Raw genomic sequence first — 22,029 nt, forward strand, 5'->3', positions numbered from 1 at the left:
TTTCCAATGAATATTCAGGGTTGATTTCCTTTAGGATTGACTAGTTTGATCTCCTTGCTGCCCAAGGAATCTCAAGAATCTTCTCCAGCATCACACTTCAAAGTCATCAGTTCTTTGGTGCCCAGCCTTTTTTATTGCCCAGATCTCATATATGTACATAACTACTAGAAAAACCATTGCTTTGACTATATGGACCTTTGTAGTCAAAGTGATGTTTCTACTCTTTAATACACTGTCTAAGATTGTCATAGCTTTTCTTCCTAGGAGCAAGTGTTTTTTTTTTTTTTTTTTTTAATTTCATGGCTGCAGTCACTGTCCACATGATTTTGGAGCCTAAGGAAATAATGTCTGTCACTGTTTCCATTGTTTCCCCATCTATTTGCTATGAAGTGATGCAACTAAATGCTATGATCTTTATTTTTTGAATGTTGATTTTTAAGCCAGTTTTTTCATTCTTTCTCCTTCTCTTTATATATATTTATCAGTATTTATTTACCACATGAATATATAGACCATGTGAAAGTAAATAATTTTTCCATTCAGGAAACACATTGTAATATATGTCACTTTTCTGGTAAGAGTAGCTCAGGCATCCTCAACATCACTGACCTGGGAAGAGAAAGGAAGAAGTATCTGCTAAGTAATCAGTGAAATGCGTTCTTGAGACTAAAACTGTGATCCTACATAATCATAAAAGCTGTTCTGCTGTTGTATTTCTCACCAGTCATCATTTCCAAATGCTTTTCCCAGTTACAGTTTCCATATTTATAAATTATTATTGTTTTTCCAGAGAACTGCATTCAGACAGACCTGCAAAGAACACTTTTGGATTGTTTTGGGGACTATTTTTACATTGGGGGACTGTTGAAATAGAACTTTTCTCCCTTATACCAAGGTTTTTCACAATTACTCTTCTCAAACCCTGTTTCACATTCCAACACTGTAGATAAATGGGTTCAGCATGAAACTCACAAAAGTACAAATCAGTGCCACAATGTTTATCTTGTTCAACAGATCACTCATTTGCTAATCTCAGATACACACCTCTATAAAACATAGAGACAGCTGTCAGGTGGGAATCACAGGTGGAGAAGACTTTGTGTTGCCCTTCACTGGAATGGATCCTCATAATGGAGATGAAAATGGAAACATAGATGAGGATGGTGAGTAGGATTAACCTGTGAGGTTAATCCCTGTGAACACAAACAAGGTAGTTTGCTTTATCTAAGTGTCAGAACATGTCAACATTAAGAGGGGTGGATCAGCACAGTAGAAATGGTTTATGGCGTTGGATCCACAAAAGGACAAGTGGGAGGTCAATATTACCTGCATTGTGCCCACCATAGACCCCCAGATAGGGGAAAGTGACCAGGCAGATGCACAGTGACATGGACATTCTTCTGTTGTAATGCAGGGAATGGCAGATTGCCATGTACCTGTCCTTTGCTATCAAGATTTCAATGCTTAGCTTTGACTAGCTTTTACCTAACTAAGGGAAAATTCCTAACACTGTGCATATATTGTTATTTATTAGCTGTAACTCAGTATTAAACACCCATTGTATCAAACACCTGGTGTGTCCACCAAGCCACAGAATTGAACATGATTGAGCAACTGAACAAAAACAAACACCCAGTGAATAATTTGATCTGCTTTACTCTGAGGAAAGCAAACCTTATCTTTAAATCAATTTTGTGGAGGTAAATTTACATGTAAAAAATTGTGGGAATTTTAAAGTAGTTTGGCAGCAAGCACAACCATTCTGTTATAAGTCAAGTTTTCCAGGCTGCTCTGCAGGTAAGGGGGCCTTCCCAGTTGGCACAATGGTAAAGAATCCATCTTCCAATGCAGCAGATGCAGGAGACACAAGTTCAATCCCTAGGTCGGGAAGATCCTTTGAAGGAGGAAATGGCAACCCACTCTGGTATTCTTGTCTGGAAAATTGCATGGACAGAGGAGCCTTGCAGAATATAGTCCATAGAGTCACAAAGAGTAGGACATGACTAAGTGACTGAACACACACTAATCTGCAGGTAGGGAGAGAGACTGGGAATAATGAAAAAGAAAAAAGCCACAAAATTCACTCTTAGAAATATTTTAACAATTATAAATATATATATGCATCCAACATAGAAGCACCACAATATATAAGACAAATGCTAACAAGTATGAAAGGGGAAATTAACAATAACACAATAATAGTGGGAGACTTTAATATCCCACTCACACCTATGGATAGATCAACTAAACAGAAAATTAACAAAGAAACACAAACTTTAAGTGATATAATAGACCAGTTAGACCTAATTGATATCTATAGTACATGTCACACCAAAACAATGAACTTCACCTTTTTCTCAAGCACACATGGAACCTTCTCCAGGATAGATCACATCCTGGGCCATAAATCTAGCCTTGGTTAATTCAAAAAAATTGAAATCATTCCATGCATCTTTTCTGACCACAATGCAGTAAGATTAGATGTCAATTACAAGATAAAAACTATTAAAAATTCCAACATATGGAGGCTGAACAACATGCTGCTGAATAACCACAAATCACAGAGGAAATCAAAAAAGAAATTAAAATATGCATAGAAACTAATGAAAATGAAAACACAACAACCCAAAACCTGTGGGACACTGTAAAAGCAGTGGTAAGGGGAAGGTTCATAGCAATACAGGCTTACCTCAAGAAACAAGAAAAAAGTCAAATAAATAACCTAACTCTATACCTAAAGCAACTAGAAAAGGAAGAAATGAAGAACCCCAGGGTTAGTAGAAGGAAAGAAATCTTTAAAATTAGGGCAGAAATAAATGCAAAAGAAAGAGACCATAGCAAAAATCAACAAAGCCAAAAGCTGGTTCTTTGAGAAGATAAATAAAATTGACACACCATTAGCCACACTCACCAAGAAACCAAGGGGGGAAAATCAAATCAACAAAATTAGAAATGAAAATGGAGAGATCACAACAGACAACACAGAAATACAAAGGATCATAAGAGACTTTTATCAGCAACTATACGCAAATAAAATGGACAACTTGGAAGAAATGGACAAATTCTTAGAAAAGTACAACTTTCCAAAACTGAATCAGGAAGAAATAGAAAATCTTTACAGACCTATCACAAACATGGAAATTTAAACTGTAATCAGAAATCTTCCAACAAGCAAAAGCCCAAGACCAGACGGCCTCACACCTGGATTCTACCAAAAATTTAGAGAAGAGCTACCACCTATCCTATTCAAACTCTTCCAGAAAATTGCAGAGGAAAGTAAATTTCCAAACTCATTCTATGAGGCCACCATCACCCTAATACCAAAACCTAACAAAGATGCCACAAAAAAATAAAACTACAGGCCAATATCACTGATGAACATAGATGCAAAAATCCTTAACAAGAGTCGAGCAAACAGGACCCAACGATATGTTAAAAAGATCATATATCATGACCAAGTGGGCTTTATCCAAGGGATGCAAGGATTCTTCAATATTCACAAATCAATCAAAGTAATAAACCACATAAACAAATAGAAAACCCTCCAGGAATCAGGAATAGAAGGAACATACCTCAACATAATAAATGCTATATATGACAAACCCACAGCAAACATCCTCAATGGTGAAAAATTGAAAGCATTTCCCGTAAAGTCAGGAACAAGACAAGGGTGTCCATTCTCACCACTACTATTCAACATAGTTTTGGAAGATTTGGCCACAGCAATCAGAGCAGACAAAGAAATAAAAGGAATCCAGATTGGAAAAGAAGTAAAACTCTCACTATTTGCAGATGACATGATCCTCTACAAAGAAAACCCTAAAGACTCCACCAGAAAATTACTAGAGCTAATCAATGAATATAGTAAAGTTGCAGGATATAAAATCGACACACAGAAATCCCTTGTACTCCTATATACTAACAATGAGAAAACAGAAAGAGAAATTAAGGAAACAATTTAATTCACCATTGCAATGAAAATAATAAAATACTTAGGAATATATCTACCTAAAGAAACTAAAGACCTATATATAAAAAACTATAAAACACTGATGAAACAAATCAAAGAGAACACTAATAGATGGAGAAATATACCATGTTCATGAACCAGAAGAATCAATATAGTGAAAATGAGTATACTACCCAAAGCAATCTATAGATTCAATGCAATCCCTATCAAGCTACCAATGGTATTTTTCACAGAGCTAGAACAAACAATTTCACAATGTGTATGGAAATACAAAAACCTAGAATAGCCAAAGCAATCTTGAGAAAGAAAAACGAAACTGGAGGAATCAACCTGCCTGACTTCAGGCTCTACTACAAAGCCACAGTCATCAAGATAGTGTGTCAGTATGGTACTGACACAAAGAGAGAAATATAGATCAATGGAACAAAATAGAAAGCCCAGAGATAAATCCTCGCACCTATGAACACCTTATCTTTGACGAAGGAGGCAAGCATATACACTGGAGAAAAGATGATCTCTTTAACAAGTGGTGCTGGGAAAACTGGTCAACAACTTGTAAAAGAACGAAACTAGAACACTTTCTAACACCATACCCAAAAATAAATTCAAAATGGATTAAAGATCTAAACGTAAGACCAGAAAATATAAAACTCCTAGAGGAGAACATCAGAGAAGGCGATGGCACCCCACTCCAGTACTCTTGCCTGGAAAATCCCATGGAAGGAAGAGCCTTGTAGGCTGCAGTCCATGGGGTCATGAAGAGTTGGACACGACTGAGTGACTTCACTTTCCCTTTTCACTTTCATGCTTTGAAGAAGGAAATAGCAACCCACTCCAGTGTTCCTGCCAGGAGAATCCCAGGGACAGGGGAGCCTGGTGGGCTGCCGTCTCTGGGGTTGCACAGAGTCGGACATGACTGAAGCAACTTAGCAGCAGTAGCAGTAGCAGAGGAGAACATAGGCAAAACACTCTCCGACATAAATCACGGCACAATCCTCTATGACCAACCTCCCAGAATATTGGAAATAAAACCAAAAATAAACAAATGGGACCCAATTAAAATTAAAAGCTTCTGCACAAAAAAGGAAATCTGCTGCTACTGCTGCTAAGTCGCTTCAGTCGTGTCCGACTCTGTGTGACCCCATAGACGGCAGCCCACCAGGCTGCCCTGGCCCTGGGATTCTCCAGGCAAGAACACTGGAGTGGATTGCCATTTCCTTCTCCAATGCATGAAAGTGAAAAGGGAAAGTGAAGTCGCTGAGTCGTGTCCGACTCTTCATGACCCCATGAACTGCAGCCTACCAGGCTCCTCCATCCATGGGATTTTCCAGGCAAGAGTACTGACATGGGGTGCCATCACCTTCTCTGAAAGGAAATCTAAGCAAGGTGAAAAAATAACCTGCAGAATGGGAGAAAATAATAGCATACGAAGCAACTGACAAAGAATTGATCTCAAAAATATATAATCAACTCCTGCAGCTCAATTCCAGAAAAAAAAAAAAACAACTCAATCAAAGATTGGGCCAAAGAACTAAATAGACATTTCTCCAAAGAAGACATACAGATGGTTAACAAACACATGAAAAGATGCTCAACATCACTCATTATCAGAAAAATGAAAATCAAAACCACAATGAGGTACCATTTCACACCAGTCAGAATGGCTGCTATCCAAATGTCTACAAGCAATACATGTATACCTGTGGCGGATTCATTTTGATATTTGGCAAAACTAATACAATTATGTAAAGTTTAAAAATAAAATAAAATTAAAAAAAAATAAATAAATAAGAAAAAAAATTAAATTAAAAAAAAATGTTGGAGAGGGTGTGGAGAAAGGGGAATCCTCTTACACTGTTGGTGGGAATGTGAACTAGTACAGCCACTATGGAGAACAGTGTGGAGATTCCTTAAAAAACTGGAAGTAGAACTGCCATATGACCCAGAAATCCCGCTGCTGGGCATACACACCGAGGAAACCAGAATTGAAAGAGACACATGTACCCCAATGTTCATAGCAGCACTGTTTATAATAGCCAGGACATGGAAGCAACCTAGATGTCCATCAGCAGATGAATAGATAAGAAACCGGTGGAATACACAATGGAATATTACTCAGCCATTAAAAAGAATACATTTGAATCAGTTCTAATGAGGTAGGTGAAACTGGAGCCTATTATACAGAGTGAAGTAAGCCAGACAGGAAAACACCAATACAGTATACTAATGCATATATATGGAATTTAGAAAGATGGTAATGATGACCCTATATGTGAGACAGCAAAAGAGACACAGATGTATTGAACAGTCTTTTAGAGTCTGTGAGAGAGGGAGAGGGTGGGATGATATGGGAGAATGTCACTGAAACATGTAAATTATCACATGTGAAACGAATCGCCAGTCCAGGTTCTATGCATGATACAGGGTGCTCGGGGCTGGTGCACTGGGATGACCCAGAGGGATGGGCTAGGGAGGGAGGTGGGAGGGGGGTTCAGGATGGGGAACACATGTACACCCATGGAAGATTCATGTTAATGTATGGCAAAACCAATACAGTATTGTAAAATTAAAAAAAATAATTAAAAAAATTTAAAAAGAAATATTCTGACTTTTTACTTGAATGAAAACACTCTTGGGATTGTCACAAGCCTTCGTTAATATACAGAATTCTGAAAGAGCAATTTTGACCACTTTGTCCTGTTTCTGTTGCTTTTGTGGAGGAGTAGGTTTGAGGAGGCCATCACTCTGCTATTCAAAAGTTGATCTACTTCTGATACAATGTTTTAGAGATTCATTTAAGTTTTATTAGTACTTTGTTCAGTTTTTATTTCTATGTAGTGTCCCATTATGTGGATATATCACAATTTGTTTATCTAAGTATCTGCCTCTATAAGTTTGAATTTCTTTGTGGGTGTATGCCTTCTTATACTCTTGGATAAAATCCTAATACTTACTGAGACATAGTTTTATAGGAAAATTAAGACATTATAAGGCATTTCAGAATAAAAAACTAGTTTTCCAAAGTAGCTGAATCATTTTAAACTTCTTCACATGATATATTATGAGAGTTACAGTGGATTCACATTGTCTTTATAAGACAATGGATATAATTTCTATCCAATGTTGTGTTAGTTTCTACTGTACATCAAAATGAGTCAGCCTTACATATAAGTGTATCCCCTCCCTTTTGGACTTCCTTCTCATTAGGTCACCACAGTGACTTAAGGAGAGCTCTCTGTGCTATACAGTGTGTTCTCATCGCATGCATGCTCAGCTACTCAACATGTCCTACTCTTCGCAACCTCATGGACCATAGCCTGCCAGACTCCTCAGTCCTTGGAATTTTCCAGGCAAGAATATTGGAGTGGATTTGCCATTTTCTCCTTCAGGGATCTTCCCAACCCAGGAATCGAACCTGCATGTTTTATGCCTTCTTCATTGGCAGGTGGGTTCTTACAATTAGCGCCACCTGGGAAGGTCTAGTTACCTATTTTATATCAACAGTGTATATACCTCAATCACACTCTCCCAATTCTTGTTATTAATGAGGATGTGAAGTGGTATCTCAGGGAGTTACAATTTATATTTCCTTAACAATTATACATATTGAAATTCTTTTCATATGGTTTTTGGCAATTCATATATTTTTGTATATGAAATGTATTAAGATCATAGATTTAAAAAAATTGTCTGATTGCATTTTGATCAGTGAATAGTGGAGGATCTATATGCATTCTGAGTAGGAATCCTTGCCAACATTACTCAGTATGAATATTTTTCCTAGTCTGTGGCTTTCCTAGTCTTTGTGCTCCTCAAAACTCTCCCTTAGTTCACTTTTTTCTATTTCTCACTATCAGTATGTGACCTCACCTTAGCATTTATAGAGAAAATGACATTAAAAAAAAATAATTGATATTCTTTCTTCCTTACTGTAATGTAAGTACTAAACTTATCTACCATATTCCCTACTTCCATGGTATTAAAAGTGACGGCTAATGTCTCTCTGCTAAAGATTTCACACACAGTATCAATCCTGTGTATAATGCTATGTAGCAATATCAGCCTCAGAGGAGACTCTAATTCCCAAGGGATCAAGTTAATGTTACAATTTTGAGAAACAAAGGTAATTTTAATTGGCTTTTAGATTTTTTTAACACCCTAGGGACTATACTTAAGAAATACATTATAAATCATCCCCTCTTATTTTTTTCAAAATGTCATAATTTCAGTTTTACAGGTAGGTCATTTGATATACTTGTTCACCAAGTATAAGTTTTTTTTTCTTTTTTTGTGAAGATTAGTATTCACCATATGCCAAAAAAAATGCATTTAAAAGCATCCCACATTCATTTTTCTTCACAATACTTGCTTCTAACTGAGATTAGAGTCTTTTTTAATGGTGAAGATTTCATCAAGTCTAGAAATTGTAAAGGGACCAGGGAAGAAAGTGATACACAGTATTCCTAGGTTCAAATATTTGGCTTAATCATAAGCTCCAGATGTCTTCATTCTTAGTCCTGGGATCACATCAGGAAGAAGATGGCAAGTATACAGAGACAAGAAGTGCCAGAGTGACAGCTCTGCAGCCAGACAGTGCAGAGAGAGCTATCATGCTCACAATACAAAAGGATATGCATTGCCTAAAATAGGAATTCTAATGGTGATGGGTTTCTGTCTGTGTGTGTGTGTGTGTGTGTGTGTGTGTGTGTGTGTGAATTTAACCTTTTAGAATTCAAATTTTCCAACTCCTGGAAATGAACTAATGCTTTATGTAAACTACAGAAAACAGATAAGAAGTGTGTTACAGGCAGCACAGTTAAATACAAGGGCCACTTCTGTACTTGTAAAAACTACCGTGCTTCCTCAAAAGATAAATCAGAGTTTAACAAATCAAAGACAGTTACCCCACAACATGACTCCAATTCAGAGGAGACAATTACTGCTGTGGTTTCCAAACAGTACGTGATATATCTTTATCTCTGGGTTTAGTACTTGTTCCTTCTCCTACAATATTATACTTCATTAGGCTGGAGATTTTTTTTTCATTGCTGTAGCACTAGAACCTAGAACAGGAAAAAAAAAATCAATCTTTACAGTGTAAAAGAATAAATGAGTGCATGTATGAATTCTTCATTCTGTTTATTCTTAGTCATATCTTGAGATAAATTTCACTAATTCAATGTTCTTTGAATGAAATTAAGTCATACAACTATGGGATTCAGTTGAAAATGCAGTACTGAACATTTATAACTGTTTTAAAACAATCAGTTCAATGCAGTTTAGTCGCTCAGTCGTGTACAAATTTTCACAATCCCATGGACTGCAGCACACCAGACTTCCCTGTTCATCATCAACTCTGGGAGCTTGCTCAAACCCATGTCCATTAGGTTGGTGATGCCATCCAATCATCTCATCCTCTGTCGTCCCCTTCTTCTCCTGCCTTCAATCTATCCCAGCATTAGGGGCTTTTCCAATGAGTAAGTTCTTTGCATCAGGTGGACAAAGCATTAGAGTTTCAGCTTCAGAATCAGTCCTTCTAATGAATATTCAGGACTGATTTCCTTTAGGATTAACTGGTTTGATCTCTTTGCAGTCCAAGGGACTCTCAAGAGTCTTCTCCAACACCACAGTTCAAAAGCATCAATTCTTTGGTGCTCAGCTTTCTTTATAGCACAGTCCTCACTATATAGTCCAGTGCTGCCTGGCAGGATCTGAAACAATAGTCTGTAAGAACTGGTGGAGCTCTAGAAAAACAGTTTTCTTCATTTGTCCATTTTAAAGGTGTTGATGATGTCTTGTTGCTTTTCATACCTGATTTTCATACCTTTGGTTTTTTGTTCCCACAAAGTTTGAAAAAAAAATCAAAGTATAGTCCCCTTAAAAGATATAAATGTATATATATATATATAATGATATAAAAGATATAAGTGAATATATATAATATGTAATATTATTAGATCATAACATTTATTAATATATATTATTAATAATCAACATAGAATAATTAATATAATTAATATATAATATTATATATAAAATTTAATATATAACCATGTATAAAATATATAATAATCAATGTATAATATTAGATACTATATAACAATATATAATAATTAATATAATATCAAAATCAATATATTAATAAATGATAATATACAATTATTGTATATAATACATATAATATTATATACCAATATTTGATTAATGATATATGTATATATACAAACAAGGGAGAGATTGAGATACAGTGAAAAAATGCAGAATAGTACTGAGGTATAGGGTTGAATATTTGTGCAGAAATCCTGATTAATTTGTTGAAAAATAGAAATTTCTTCACAGATGAATTGATCAATGAGTAAATGTAAGAGGTATGGAGTGAATGCAGAGCCTGTCATACAGAATTCTTAACTTTCTTTGTCACTTTCAGTTCTCAAGGAATAAGAATATGTTTTCCCCAAATCACACAATAGTGACTGAATTCATTCTCCTGGGACTCACAGATGACCCAGTACTACAGAAGGCCCTGTTTGGGGTGTTCCTGGTGATCTACCTAATTACAGTTGTAGGAAATCTGACCATGATTGTGCTGATCAGGACCAATCCCCACCTCCAGATTCCCATGTATTTCTTCCTCAGCCACCTCTCCTTCGTAGACCTTTGCTATTCCTCCAATGTTACTCCAAATATGCTGCACAATTTCCTCTCAGACCAGAAGACCATCTCCTATGCTGGATGCTTCACACAGTGTCTTCTCTTCATTGCCCTGGTGATCACTGAACTTTATCTCCTTGCTTCAATGGCCTTGGATCGCTATGTAGCCATTTGCAGCCCTCTACATTACAGCACCAGGATGTCCAAGGACGTTTGCATCTTTCTAGTCACAGTCCCTTATACTTGTGGTCTCCTCAATGGTCTCTCTCAGGCCCTGCTGACCTTTCACTTGTCCTTCTGTGACTCCCTTGAAATCAACCATTTCTACTGTGCTGATCCTCCTCTGATAATGTTGGCCTGCTCTGACACTTATGTCAAAAAGATGGCGATGTTTGTGGTTGCTGGTTTCACTCTCTTAAGTTCTCTCTTCATCATTCTTATGTCCTACATTTTCATCATTGCATCCATCTTGAGGATCCATTCTGCAAAAGGCAGGTACAAAGCCTTTTCTACTTGTGGTTCCCACCTGACAACAGTCACTCTATTTTATGGAACCCTCTTCTGCATGTACTTAAGGCCTCCATCTAAGAACTCTGTAGAGGAGTCCAAAATAATTGCCGTCTTTTATACATTTTTGAGCCCAATGTTGAACCCATTGATCTACAGTCTAAGGAACAAGCATGTGATCCATGCCATGAGGCATATGATTAAGGTAACTTTTTATTTCATAGAAGTACAGTTTAGGCACTTATTCATATTTAAGGTATCTGTAATAATGCAGGGGTTCCTTCAAGGAAAAGCCTGTTAGTCTATTGTCACTATTAGTTTATCTTCATGAGTTCTCACTGATATTGCATAATTTCTCCTCAAAATTTATACTTTAAAGACAAATGTTTTCAATAAGCGCATTTAATATTTTACTAAATTTATTCACTTGGGGACAAGTATTATGTTAATATTAATTCAATCTGATGTGAACACTGCCAATCCATCTTATTTGAATCAAATGGTCTACAGAGCCATAGTGAGGCTCAAAATAGGATGATTGCTTTTTAGCTTCTTTTAAAAATTTATGAAAAAGTTTCTTCTTCAATGTGTGATGTAGAACAATCACTCCAGTGCCTGACTAGGGAAATTTGAAGTACACGGATCACCCATAGCTTTAAAATTTTTTATAAATTTTCCCCCAACCAATATTATAGATATCCTGAGAAACTTTTTACTCATTTATAAATATTGGTTGTGGTTTGCAATTTTGAAAATGAACTCTCAACACCTGTTTATGAGCTTCCAGGAACAGAGATCCAATTCAGTCATTAATATATTATAATGACAGTCTAGATATATTTTTTCATGTTTTTGTTCGAAATTATAACAAATTTATTGAGTAAACATAGCTTAGCACTTGGCTTCTGTAGACACAAGAATGCCCTAAAATGATATACAAATGAAGAGGTGTGTAGATATCTTTCTGAAAGTGACCAGTGATGTTTTATTTATGGCAGAAATCAGCTCAACACTGTAAAGCAATTTTCTAACAATGAAAAAAAAATACAAAAGTGGTTGCTCATTATTTTCTAGGCAAGTCTGTTCCAATAGTGAGAAGTGAAAGTCCCTCAGTCGTGTCCAACTCTTTGGGACCCCATGCATTCCATGAAATTCTCCTGGCCAGAATACTGCAGTGTGTAGCCTTTCCCTTCTCCTGGAGATCTTCCCAAGCCAGGGATCCAAACCAGGTCTCCCACAATGCAGGCTTATTCTTCACCAGCTGGGCCACTAGGGAATCCTAAGAATACTGGAGTGGATAGTGTATCCCTTCCCCAGTGGATCTTCCCGACCCAGGAATGGAACTGTGGTCTCCTGCATTGCAGTTGGATTATTTTCCAATTGAGACACAAGGGAAGCCATCTTTTGAGAAAATCAATAGCAAAGAAAGTTATATAAAAAGATACATAATTCATCCACACTGATCCTTGCATTATTAGTGAGCTATATTGTTCTATATTGAAACATATATTTAATTTTAAATGGCCTTGAATGCTTCAGTTCAGTTCAGTTCAGTTTCTCAGCCATGTCCAACTCTTGGACCCCATGGACTGCAGCATGCCAGGCCTCCTTATCCATCACTAACTCCTGGAATTCACTCAAACTCATGTCCATTGAGTCAGTGAGGCCATCCAGCCATCTCATCCTCTGTTGTCCCCTTCTCCTCCTTCCTTCAATATTTCCTAGCATCAGGGTCTTTTCAAATGAGGCAGTTCTTCTCATCAGGTAGCCAAAGCATTGGAGTTACTGCTTCAACATCAGTCCTTCCAATGAACACCCAGGACTGATTTCCTTTAGGATGTACTGGTTGGATCTCCTTGTAGTTCAAGGGACTCTCAAGATCTTCTCCAACACCACAGTTCATAAGCATCAATTCTTTGGCACTCAGCTTTCTTTATAATCCAACTATCATATTCATACATAAGTATTCTAATATTGTACATTCCGATTTTAACTAAGACCACAATAATAAGTGGTCATATGAAAGGAACTGCTATATTTAATATAATGTGTTCAAATCATTTTCCAGAAAATCATCCAAATAACCTGAAGTTTTAGAAATCTGGGCTTCATTCTTAAGTCTCAGCTGATTAAGGCTAATTCTATGAAAAATATTATTTATAAATAAATAAAAAAGCAGACAGAAGTGAAGGAGTAACATTCATCAGTAGTATGTCCCAAATCAAAGGATAGCTTCTGTATTTGGTTGTTCTATTTTCTCAATAAGTTAAAACATTTACTTATTCTTAGAATTAATATGACAAAATTGGAAGCAGTTGCCATGTATAAGTTTGAAGATTAATTTTTACTTGATAGTATTGTGCTTGTAACTTTCTACAGACTATGTATTTTTAGTGAACATTGTTTTTAATGTAGTATAATACACAGAATCTGAGTTAAATTCACCCATTCCAATCCATTTTAGTTTGCTGATTCCTAGAATGTCGACATTCACTCTTGCCATCTCCTGTTTGACCACTTCCAATTTGTCTTGATTCATGGACCTGACATTCCAGGTTCCTATGCAATATTGCTCTTTACAGCATTGGACCTTGCTTCTCTCACCAGTCACATCCACAACTGGGTATTGTTTTTGCTTTGGCTACATCCCTTCATTCTTTCTGGAGTTATTTCTCCACTGATCTCCAGTAGCATATTGGACACCTACCGACCTCGGGATTTCCTCTTTCAGTGTCCTATCATTTTGCCTTTTCATACTTTTCATGGGGTTCTCAAGGCAAGAATACTGAAGTGGTTTGCCATTCCCTTCTCCAGTGGATGACATTCTGTCAGACCTCTCCACCATGACCCGCCCGTCTTGGGTGGCTCCATACAGCATGGCTTAATTTCATTGAGTTAGACAAGGCTGTGGTCCTAGTGTGATTAGATTGACTAGATTTCTGTGATTATGGTTTCAGTGTGTCTGCCCTCTTGATGTCCTCTTGCAATACCTACTGTCTTACTTGGGTTTCTCTTACTTACCTTGGACGAGGCGTATCTCCTCACCACCACCCCTCCTGATCTTGAATGTGGAATAGCTCCTCTAGGCCCTTCTGCGCCCCGGCCACCGCCCCTGGCCTCGGGTGTGGGGTAGCTCCTCCCGGCCGCTGGCCCTGACCTCAGATGTGGGGTAGCTCCTCTCGGCTGTGAACCCTGACCTCAGACGTTGAAGGCTCCTCCTGGCCACCGGCCCTGACCTCAGATGTGGGGTAGCTCCTCTCGGCTGTGAACCCTGACCTCAGACGTTGAAGGCTCCTCCTCGCCGCTGCCCCTAACCTCGGACGTGGAGTGGCTCCTCTTGGCCATGCTTGTGCATCATCGCAGCCACCTGCGCTTGTGTGCCATTGCAGCTACTCAGGCGTGAATGGATGACCATTATATCTACTACTGTGGGCAGGAATCCCTTAGAAGAAGTGGAGTAGCCATCACGGTCAACAAGAGTCTGAAAATGCAGTACTTGGATGCAATCTCAAAAACGTCAGAATGATCTCTGTTCGTTCCAAGGCAAACCATTCAATATCACAGTAATCCAAGTCTATGCCCCAACCAGTAATGCTGAAGAAGCTGAAGTTGAACGGTTCTATAAAGACCTACAAGACCTTTTAGAACTAACACCCCCAAAAGTTGTCCTTTTCATTATAGGGGACTGGAATGCAGAAGTAGGAATTCAAGAAACACCTGGGGTAACAGGCAATTTGTCCTTGGAATACAGAATGAAGCAGGGCAAAGGCTAATAGAGTTTGCCAAGAGAACGAACTAGTCATAGCAAACACCCTTTTCCAACAACACAAGAGAAGACTCTACACATGGACATCACCAGATGGTCAACACCAAAATCAGATTGATTATATTTTTTGCAGCCAAAGATGGAGGAAACTCTATACAGTCAGCAAAAACAAGAACGGGAGCTGACTGTGGCTCAGATCATGAACTCCTTATTGCCAAATTCAGACTTAAATTGAAGAAAGTAGGGAAAACCACTAGACCATTCAGGTATGACCTAAATCAAATTCCTTATGATTATACAGTGGAAGTGAGAAATAGATTAGAGGGACTAGATCTGATGGACAGAGTGCCTGATGAACTATGGACTGAGGTTCATGACATTGTTAAGGAGACAGGGATCAAGACCATCCCCGTGGAAAAGAAATGCAAAAAAAAACCAAAATGGCTGTCTGAGGAGGCCTTATAAATAGCTGTGAAAAGAAGAGAAGCAAAAAGCAAAGGAAAAAGGAAATATATAAGCATCTGAATCCAGAGTTCCAAAGAATGGCAAGAAGAGATAAGAAACCATTCCTCAGTGATCAATACAAAGAAATAGAGGAAAACAACAGAAAGGAAAAGACTAGAGATATCTTCAAGAAAATTAGAGACACCAAGGGAACATTTCATGCAAAGATGGGTTCGATAAAGGACAGAGATGGTATGGACTTAACAGAAGCAGAACATATTAAGAAGAGGTGGCAAGAATATACAGAAGAACTGCACAAAAAAAGATCTTCATGACCTAGATAATAATTACGGCATGATCACTCACCTAGAGCCAGACATCCTGGAATGTGAAGTCAAGTGGGCCTTGGAAAGCATCACTACAAACAAAGCTAGTGGAGGTGATGGAATTCCAGTTGAGCTATTTCAAATCCTGAAAGATGATGCTGTAAAAGTGCTACACTCAATATGCCAGCAAATTTGGAAACTGCAGCAGTGGCCACAGGACTGGAATAGGTCAGTTTTCTTTTCAATCCCAGAGAAAGGCAATGCCAAAGAATGCTCAAACTACCACACAATTGCACTCACCTCACATGCTAGTAAAGAAATGCTCAAAATTCTCCAAGCCAGGATTCAGCAGTATGTGAACCATGAACTTCCAGGTGTTCAATCTGGTTTTAGAAAAGGCAGAGGAACCAGAGATCAAATCGCCAACATCCACTGGATCATCGAAAAAGCAAGAGAGTTCCAGAAAAACATCTATTTCTGCTTTATTGACAATACCAAAGCCTTTGACTGTGTGGATCACAACAAACTATGGAAAATTCTGAAAGAGATGGAAACACCAGACCACCTGACCTGCCTCTTGAGAAATCTGTATGCAGTTCAGGAAGCAACAGTTAGAACTGGACATGGAACAACAGACTTGTTCTAAATAGGAAAATGAGTACGTCAAGGCTGTATATTGTCACCCTGTTTAGTTAACTTATATGCAGAGTACATTATGAGAAATGCTGGGCTGGAAGAAGCACAAGCTGGAATCAAGATTGCCAGGAGAAATATCAATAACCTCAGATATTCAGATGACACCACCCTTATGGCAGAAAGTGAAGAGGAACTAGAAAGCCTCTTGATGAAAGTGAAGAGGAGAGTGCAAAAGTTGGCTTAAAGCTCAACACTCATAAAATGAAGATCATGGCATCTGGTCCCATCACTTCATGGTAAATAGATGGGGAAACAGTGGAAACAGTGTCAGACTTTATTTTTCTGGGCTCCAAAATCACTGCAGATGGTGACTGCAGCCATGAATTTAAAAGACGCTTACTCCTTGGAAGGAAAGTTATGACCAACCTAGATAGCATATTCAAAAGCAGAGACATTACTTTGCCAACAAAGGTTCGTCTAGTCAAAGCTCTGGTTTTCCCAGTGGTCATGTATGGATGTGAGAGTTAGACTGTGAAGAAAGCTGAGCACTGAAGAATGGATGTTTTTGAACTGTGGTGTTGGGGAAGACTCTTGAGAGTCCCTTGGTCTTCAAGGAGATCCAAGCAGTCCATTCTGGAGGTGATCAGCCCTGGGATTTCTTTGGAAGGAATGATGCTAAACCTGAAACTCCAGTACTTTGGCCACCTCATGTGAAGAACTGACTCATTGGAAAAGTCTCTGATGCTGGGAGGGATTGGGGGAAGGAAGAGAAGGGGATGACAGAGGATGAGATGTCCGGATGGCATCACTGACTTGATGGACGTGAGTCTGGGTGAACTCCGGGAGTTGGTGATGGACAGAAAGACCTGGTGTGCTGCGATTCATGGGGTCGCAAAGAGTTGGACACGACTGAGCGACTGAACTGAACTGAATACACAGAATTAAGGAATTGAACTTAATTACAAAAATATTGCAATTCATTTAAAGATACATAAATTGAAAAATACTGAAATTTGGACAGATTCTTTACCAACTGAGCTATCAGGGAATCCCTGAATTATTCTAGATAAAATTAAATTTCAATTTTGGAAAGAAAGCACAATTACTTGTTATCTCTGGTTAAAGAAAAGTGCTCTGAGTATTTGGTATATATATTTTTTCATTTAGTTTATATTGCAAACCATCATTTCATTATGTCAAGGTATCCTATATTTTTTATATTGATAATTGACTCACATTTGTATGTGCAGATCCCTCTGTTTCTTGAGGATATTCAAAATGTATAATTTTTGAATTAAGATTTTAAATTTTTTAAAAGTCCTGCTTAAGTTTTTATATAGGTAATTTTTTCTCCAAAAAGCACTGGACATTTATACTTATGACTATTAATTAATATTTGAGAGTAATCACATAAATGTACCTTAAAAACTTTAGAAAATATCAGCGAAAATGATATGCTTCCTTGTTTTCTCAACTGAAGTTCTTAGGGAAGAAATATGTTTTAATTAAAACAAAAGAAGAAATGTTTAACAAATAAATGATATACATTATGTTGATTGATTTTGCTATTGATCTTATTTCTGATGATTCCTCCCCTGAGAATATATATATATATAGGGCTTTTTTTCTGTTTTTAGTTTTATGGCTTGTCTCCACTATACACAATTTCTGTAGTAAAACAAGTTATTATATTATGTTCTTTATTTTTAATTGCCATATTTTATAGAGATATCTTGAATTATTCTATATATGGCTTATTGGTGGCTCAGATGGTAGATAATCTGCCTGCAATTGAGGAGATCCAGATTTGATGCTGGGTTGGGAAGACCCTCTGGAAAAGGAAATGGCAACCATCTGCAGTATTCTGGCCTGGAGAATTCCATGGGCAGAGGAGCCTGGTGGGCTACAGTCCATTGGGTAGCAAAGAGGGGGACACAACTAAGCAAGTAACACTCTCACTTCCACTTTCATTCTAGACACAATTTTGTTGTATGTTGTAATATTGCATATAACTTTTCTCTCACATTTTTATCCATTTCCTCCTACAATTTATCAAGTTGTCTTTTATCTCTTACTAATTTGTGATGTTATCTTCATTGTACACTAAATACATTCATTGTTATTTATTCTTTAACCAATATGTTGATTAAGCCAATATATTATATTGTATATTTTGCATTTTAAGCAAAATTCCTAAACTTGCTATAGATTGGTGTTTTAATTTCTAGTAGAGAAAATCTGGGCTTCCCTTGTAGCTCAGTGGTAAAGAAACCGCCTGCAATGCAGGGACCACAAGAGATTCCTGGGTCCGGAAAATCCCCTGGAGGAGAAAATGGCAACCCACTACAGAATTCATGCCTAGAGAATCCCATGGACAGAGGAGGCTGGTGGTTGCAATCCATCAATTCAGTTCAATTCAGTCACTCAGTCGTGTCTGACTCTTTGAGACCCCATGAATCGCAGCATGCCAGGCCTCCCTGTCCATCACCAACTCCCAGAGTTCACCCAGACTCAAATCCACCGAGTCAGTGATGCCATCCAGCCATCTCATCCTCTGTCACCCCCTTCTCCTCCTGCCCCCAATCCCTCCAAGCTTCAGAGTATTTTCCAGTGAGTCAACACTTCACATAAGGTGGCCAAAGTACTGGAGTTTCAGCTTTAGCATCATTCCTTCCAAAGAAATCCCAGGGCTGATCTCCTTCAGAAGGGACTAGTTGGAACTCCTTTCAGTCCAAGGGACTCTCAAGAGTCTTCTCCAGCACCACAGTTCAAAAGCATCCATTCTTCGGCGCTCAGCCTTCTTCACAGTCCAACTCTCACATCCATACATGACCACAGGAAAAACCATAGCCTTGACTAGACGGACCTTTGTTGGCAAAGTAATGTCTCTGCTTTTGAATATGCTATCTAGGTTGGTAATAACTTTCCTTCCAAGGAGTAAGCGTCTTTTAATTTCATGGCTGCAGTCACCATCTGCAGTGATTTTGGAGCCCAAAAAAATAAAGTCTGACGCTGTTTCCACTGTTTCCCCATCTATTTCCCATGAAGTGATGGGACCAGATGCCATGATCTTCGTTTTCTGAATGTTGAGCTTTAAGCCAACTTTTTTACTCTCCTCTTTGACTTTCATCAAAAGGCTTTCTAGTTCCTCTTCACTTTCTCGTGTCATCTGCATATCTGAGCTTACTGATATTTCTCCCCACAATCTTCATTCCAGCTTGTGTTTCTTCCAGTCCAGCGTTTCTCATGATGTACTCTGCATATAAGTTAACTAAGCACGGTGACAATATACAGCATTGATGTACTCCTTTTCCTATTTGGAACAAGCCTGTTGTTCCATGTCCAGTTCTAACTGTTGCTTCCTGACCTGCATACAGATTTCTCAAGAGGCAGGTCAGGTGGTCTGGTATTCCCATCTCTTTCAGAATTTTCCACAGTTTATTGTGATCCACAGGGTCACACAAACAGTCAGACATGACTGAAGCAACTGAGGATGCAGGCACAGAGAAAATTCATCTTCAATATTTTTCACTTTTAATATTATCCCAGAATAATATAAATCAGATGCTTTTAGCTATATAATATTTTTCCAGTTATATATGTACATGCGTCAGAGTTCTTTGGGCTAACACACAGGGTCCTTGTTGTTTACCTATTTAAATATCATAATGTGCACATGTCAATCCCAAACTCCAAATCTCTCTCTCTGCCCCAGCCTTCCCTCTTGGTAACCATTAGTTTGTTCTCTAAGTCTGTGAATCTCTTGGATTTTATCATAAAATCATTTAAAACTAAGCACCACCCAAGTTGACAAAAGATTTTATTGCAAATAAGAAAAAGTGAAAATAGTGCAAAAATATGATGTTATTAATTTCATAGAAATCATATGGACAATGACATTGAAGCCTATGCATATTGAATTGATAAAAATTAACAAATGTTAAAATTAGTGAATAAAATTATTGTTAATAAAAATATAAATTAAAATATTGCTTTGTGTATCTGTATTTAAGAGAGTTTAAAAAGACCGGTGCTTTCATACACTGATTATATCAAGAAAAATAATAATACACATTTTTTCTAGAAATCTATTTAACATGTTTCAAGAGTCTTAGAAATGTACACTTACAGTAAATCCAACTTTAAGCATGTGCTGAGGTATAATGAGAAAACTAAGTGAAGATTTTAATATAATATTTGTTTCATATTTGAGAAAAAGTAAACAAGTGATATATTAAAACAGACAGCCTTCATGTTGCATGATCTCATCTAACTGAAACCATAGAACCTGGAAATGTGTCCTCACTTTGTGTGACCTCAGCAGTGTGCAAAGTGAGGACTCAGTCAGTCAGTCAGTTCAGTTGCTCAGTCGTGTTCGACTCTTTGCAACCCCATGAATTGCAGCACGCCAGGCCTCCCTGTCCATCACCAACTCCCAGAGTTCACTCAGACTCACATCCATGGAGTCAGTGATGCCATCCAGCCATCTCATCCTCTGTCGTCCCCTTCTCCTCCTGCCCCCAATCCCTCCCAGCATCAGAGTCTTTTCCAATGAGTCAACTCTTCACATGAGGTGGCCAAAGTACTGGAGTTTCACCTGCATTCAATACTGGGTTAGGCACAGTCAGACACCAGACAGACCAGCGTCTGTATGTATGTAACTAGAACACCTGCAAGGGTGCATTGGTTGTGATCATAAAGAGGAATTTGACTATCACATGACGGACTTTGCATTAGAATGTTACACAGACATTAAAGAAGTTTTCAAATAAGAAAAGGTCAAAGTATTTTATGTTACTTTATGAAGAATAAGGTCACATTGATGATGATGACTTTGTAAAATACTAGGCTTAGGAAAAGTAAAATTAGTTCCTTCTGTGTATCAATTTTCCATGATAATCAATTATTGTATTTAAATAAGCAAAAAATGGAAAATGAATATTTCCAAATTCTTCCAATCCCAAAATATAAAATTAATGGATCTTTATTTATTAATAGTAATATTGGAATATGAAAATAGAAAAAAGCAGGGGTTCAAAATCTGTTCTCTAAAAGTATTCAACTGGTTGGTGACCCAAGATCCTTGTAATTCAACCTGCTACTGTTTGTCCCTTTTCCTTTTAAAAATATGGTGCTTATGAATAGATTGAAATCTTCAAGGGTAAACAAGCCATCTTTATTTGTTTGTTAAGAGTGAGTGACAAAGACAAATGAGTATCAATATTTATAACTATTATTTTTAATATGGAACCATTTTTTAAAATTTTATTTCTCAAGAAAAAATTCATCCATGTAAAGGACTTTTTCTTCTTGAGATTAAATATCACTAGCACAGTAGCTATGATACTATACTATAAAATTGAGAAATAGCAAAATAAATAAAAGTTGAATTCCAATAAGTTGTTTTTGATACATGGATGTTTTCTTTGTTGCATTTGTGTCTACTATCTTCACATAATGAAATAATATTTCCAGTGTTATTAAGAGTATGAGAAAACTCATTTGCTGGGGTTGATGTCATACATGACTAAATCCAAAAGGAAAAAATATATATAAAGGTAACTAAGAATAAAATGGTGGAAATCTACCTTAATGTAATAACTATACACTGGAAGCCATAACTTATATGCATAAAGATTTTCCTAAAGGTAGAAAAAACAAAAACTCCTTAAATATTATAAGAAAGTGATGAACTATGTGTGTCATATCAATGTTAATTTACATTATGC

The 22,029-nt window shown here is 37.5% G+C and overlaps 1 protein-coding gene and 1 pseudogene across 1 annotated transcript; one reads left to right on the top strand and one right to left on the bottom strand.

The window, feature by feature from the left end:
• Positions 1–601: 601 nt before the first annotated feature.
• LOC139179061 (olfactory receptor 5M1-like) lies at positions 602–8,884 on the bottom strand (annotated as a pseudogene).
• A 1,531-nt stretch (positions 8,885–10,415) lies between these two features.
• LOC139179062 (olfactory receptor 5M10-like) lies at positions 10,416–11,429 on the top strand. The gene has a single exon (XM_070778331.1). The coding sequence runs from the start codon at positions 10,416–10,418 to the stop codon at positions 11,427–11,429; it is 1,014 nt and encodes a 337-aa protein (XP_070634432.1).
• Positions 11,430–22,029: the final 10,600 nt, after the last annotated feature.

Source organism: Bos indicus, chromosome 23 (assembly GCF_029378745.1).
Source record: "Bos indicus isolate NIAB-ARS_2022 breed Sahiwal x Tharparkar chromosome 23, NIAB-ARS_B.indTharparkar_mat_pri_1.0, whole genome shotgun sequence".
Lineage (NCBI taxonomy): Eukaryota > Metazoa > Chordata > Mammalia > Artiodactyla > Bovidae > Bos > Bos indicus.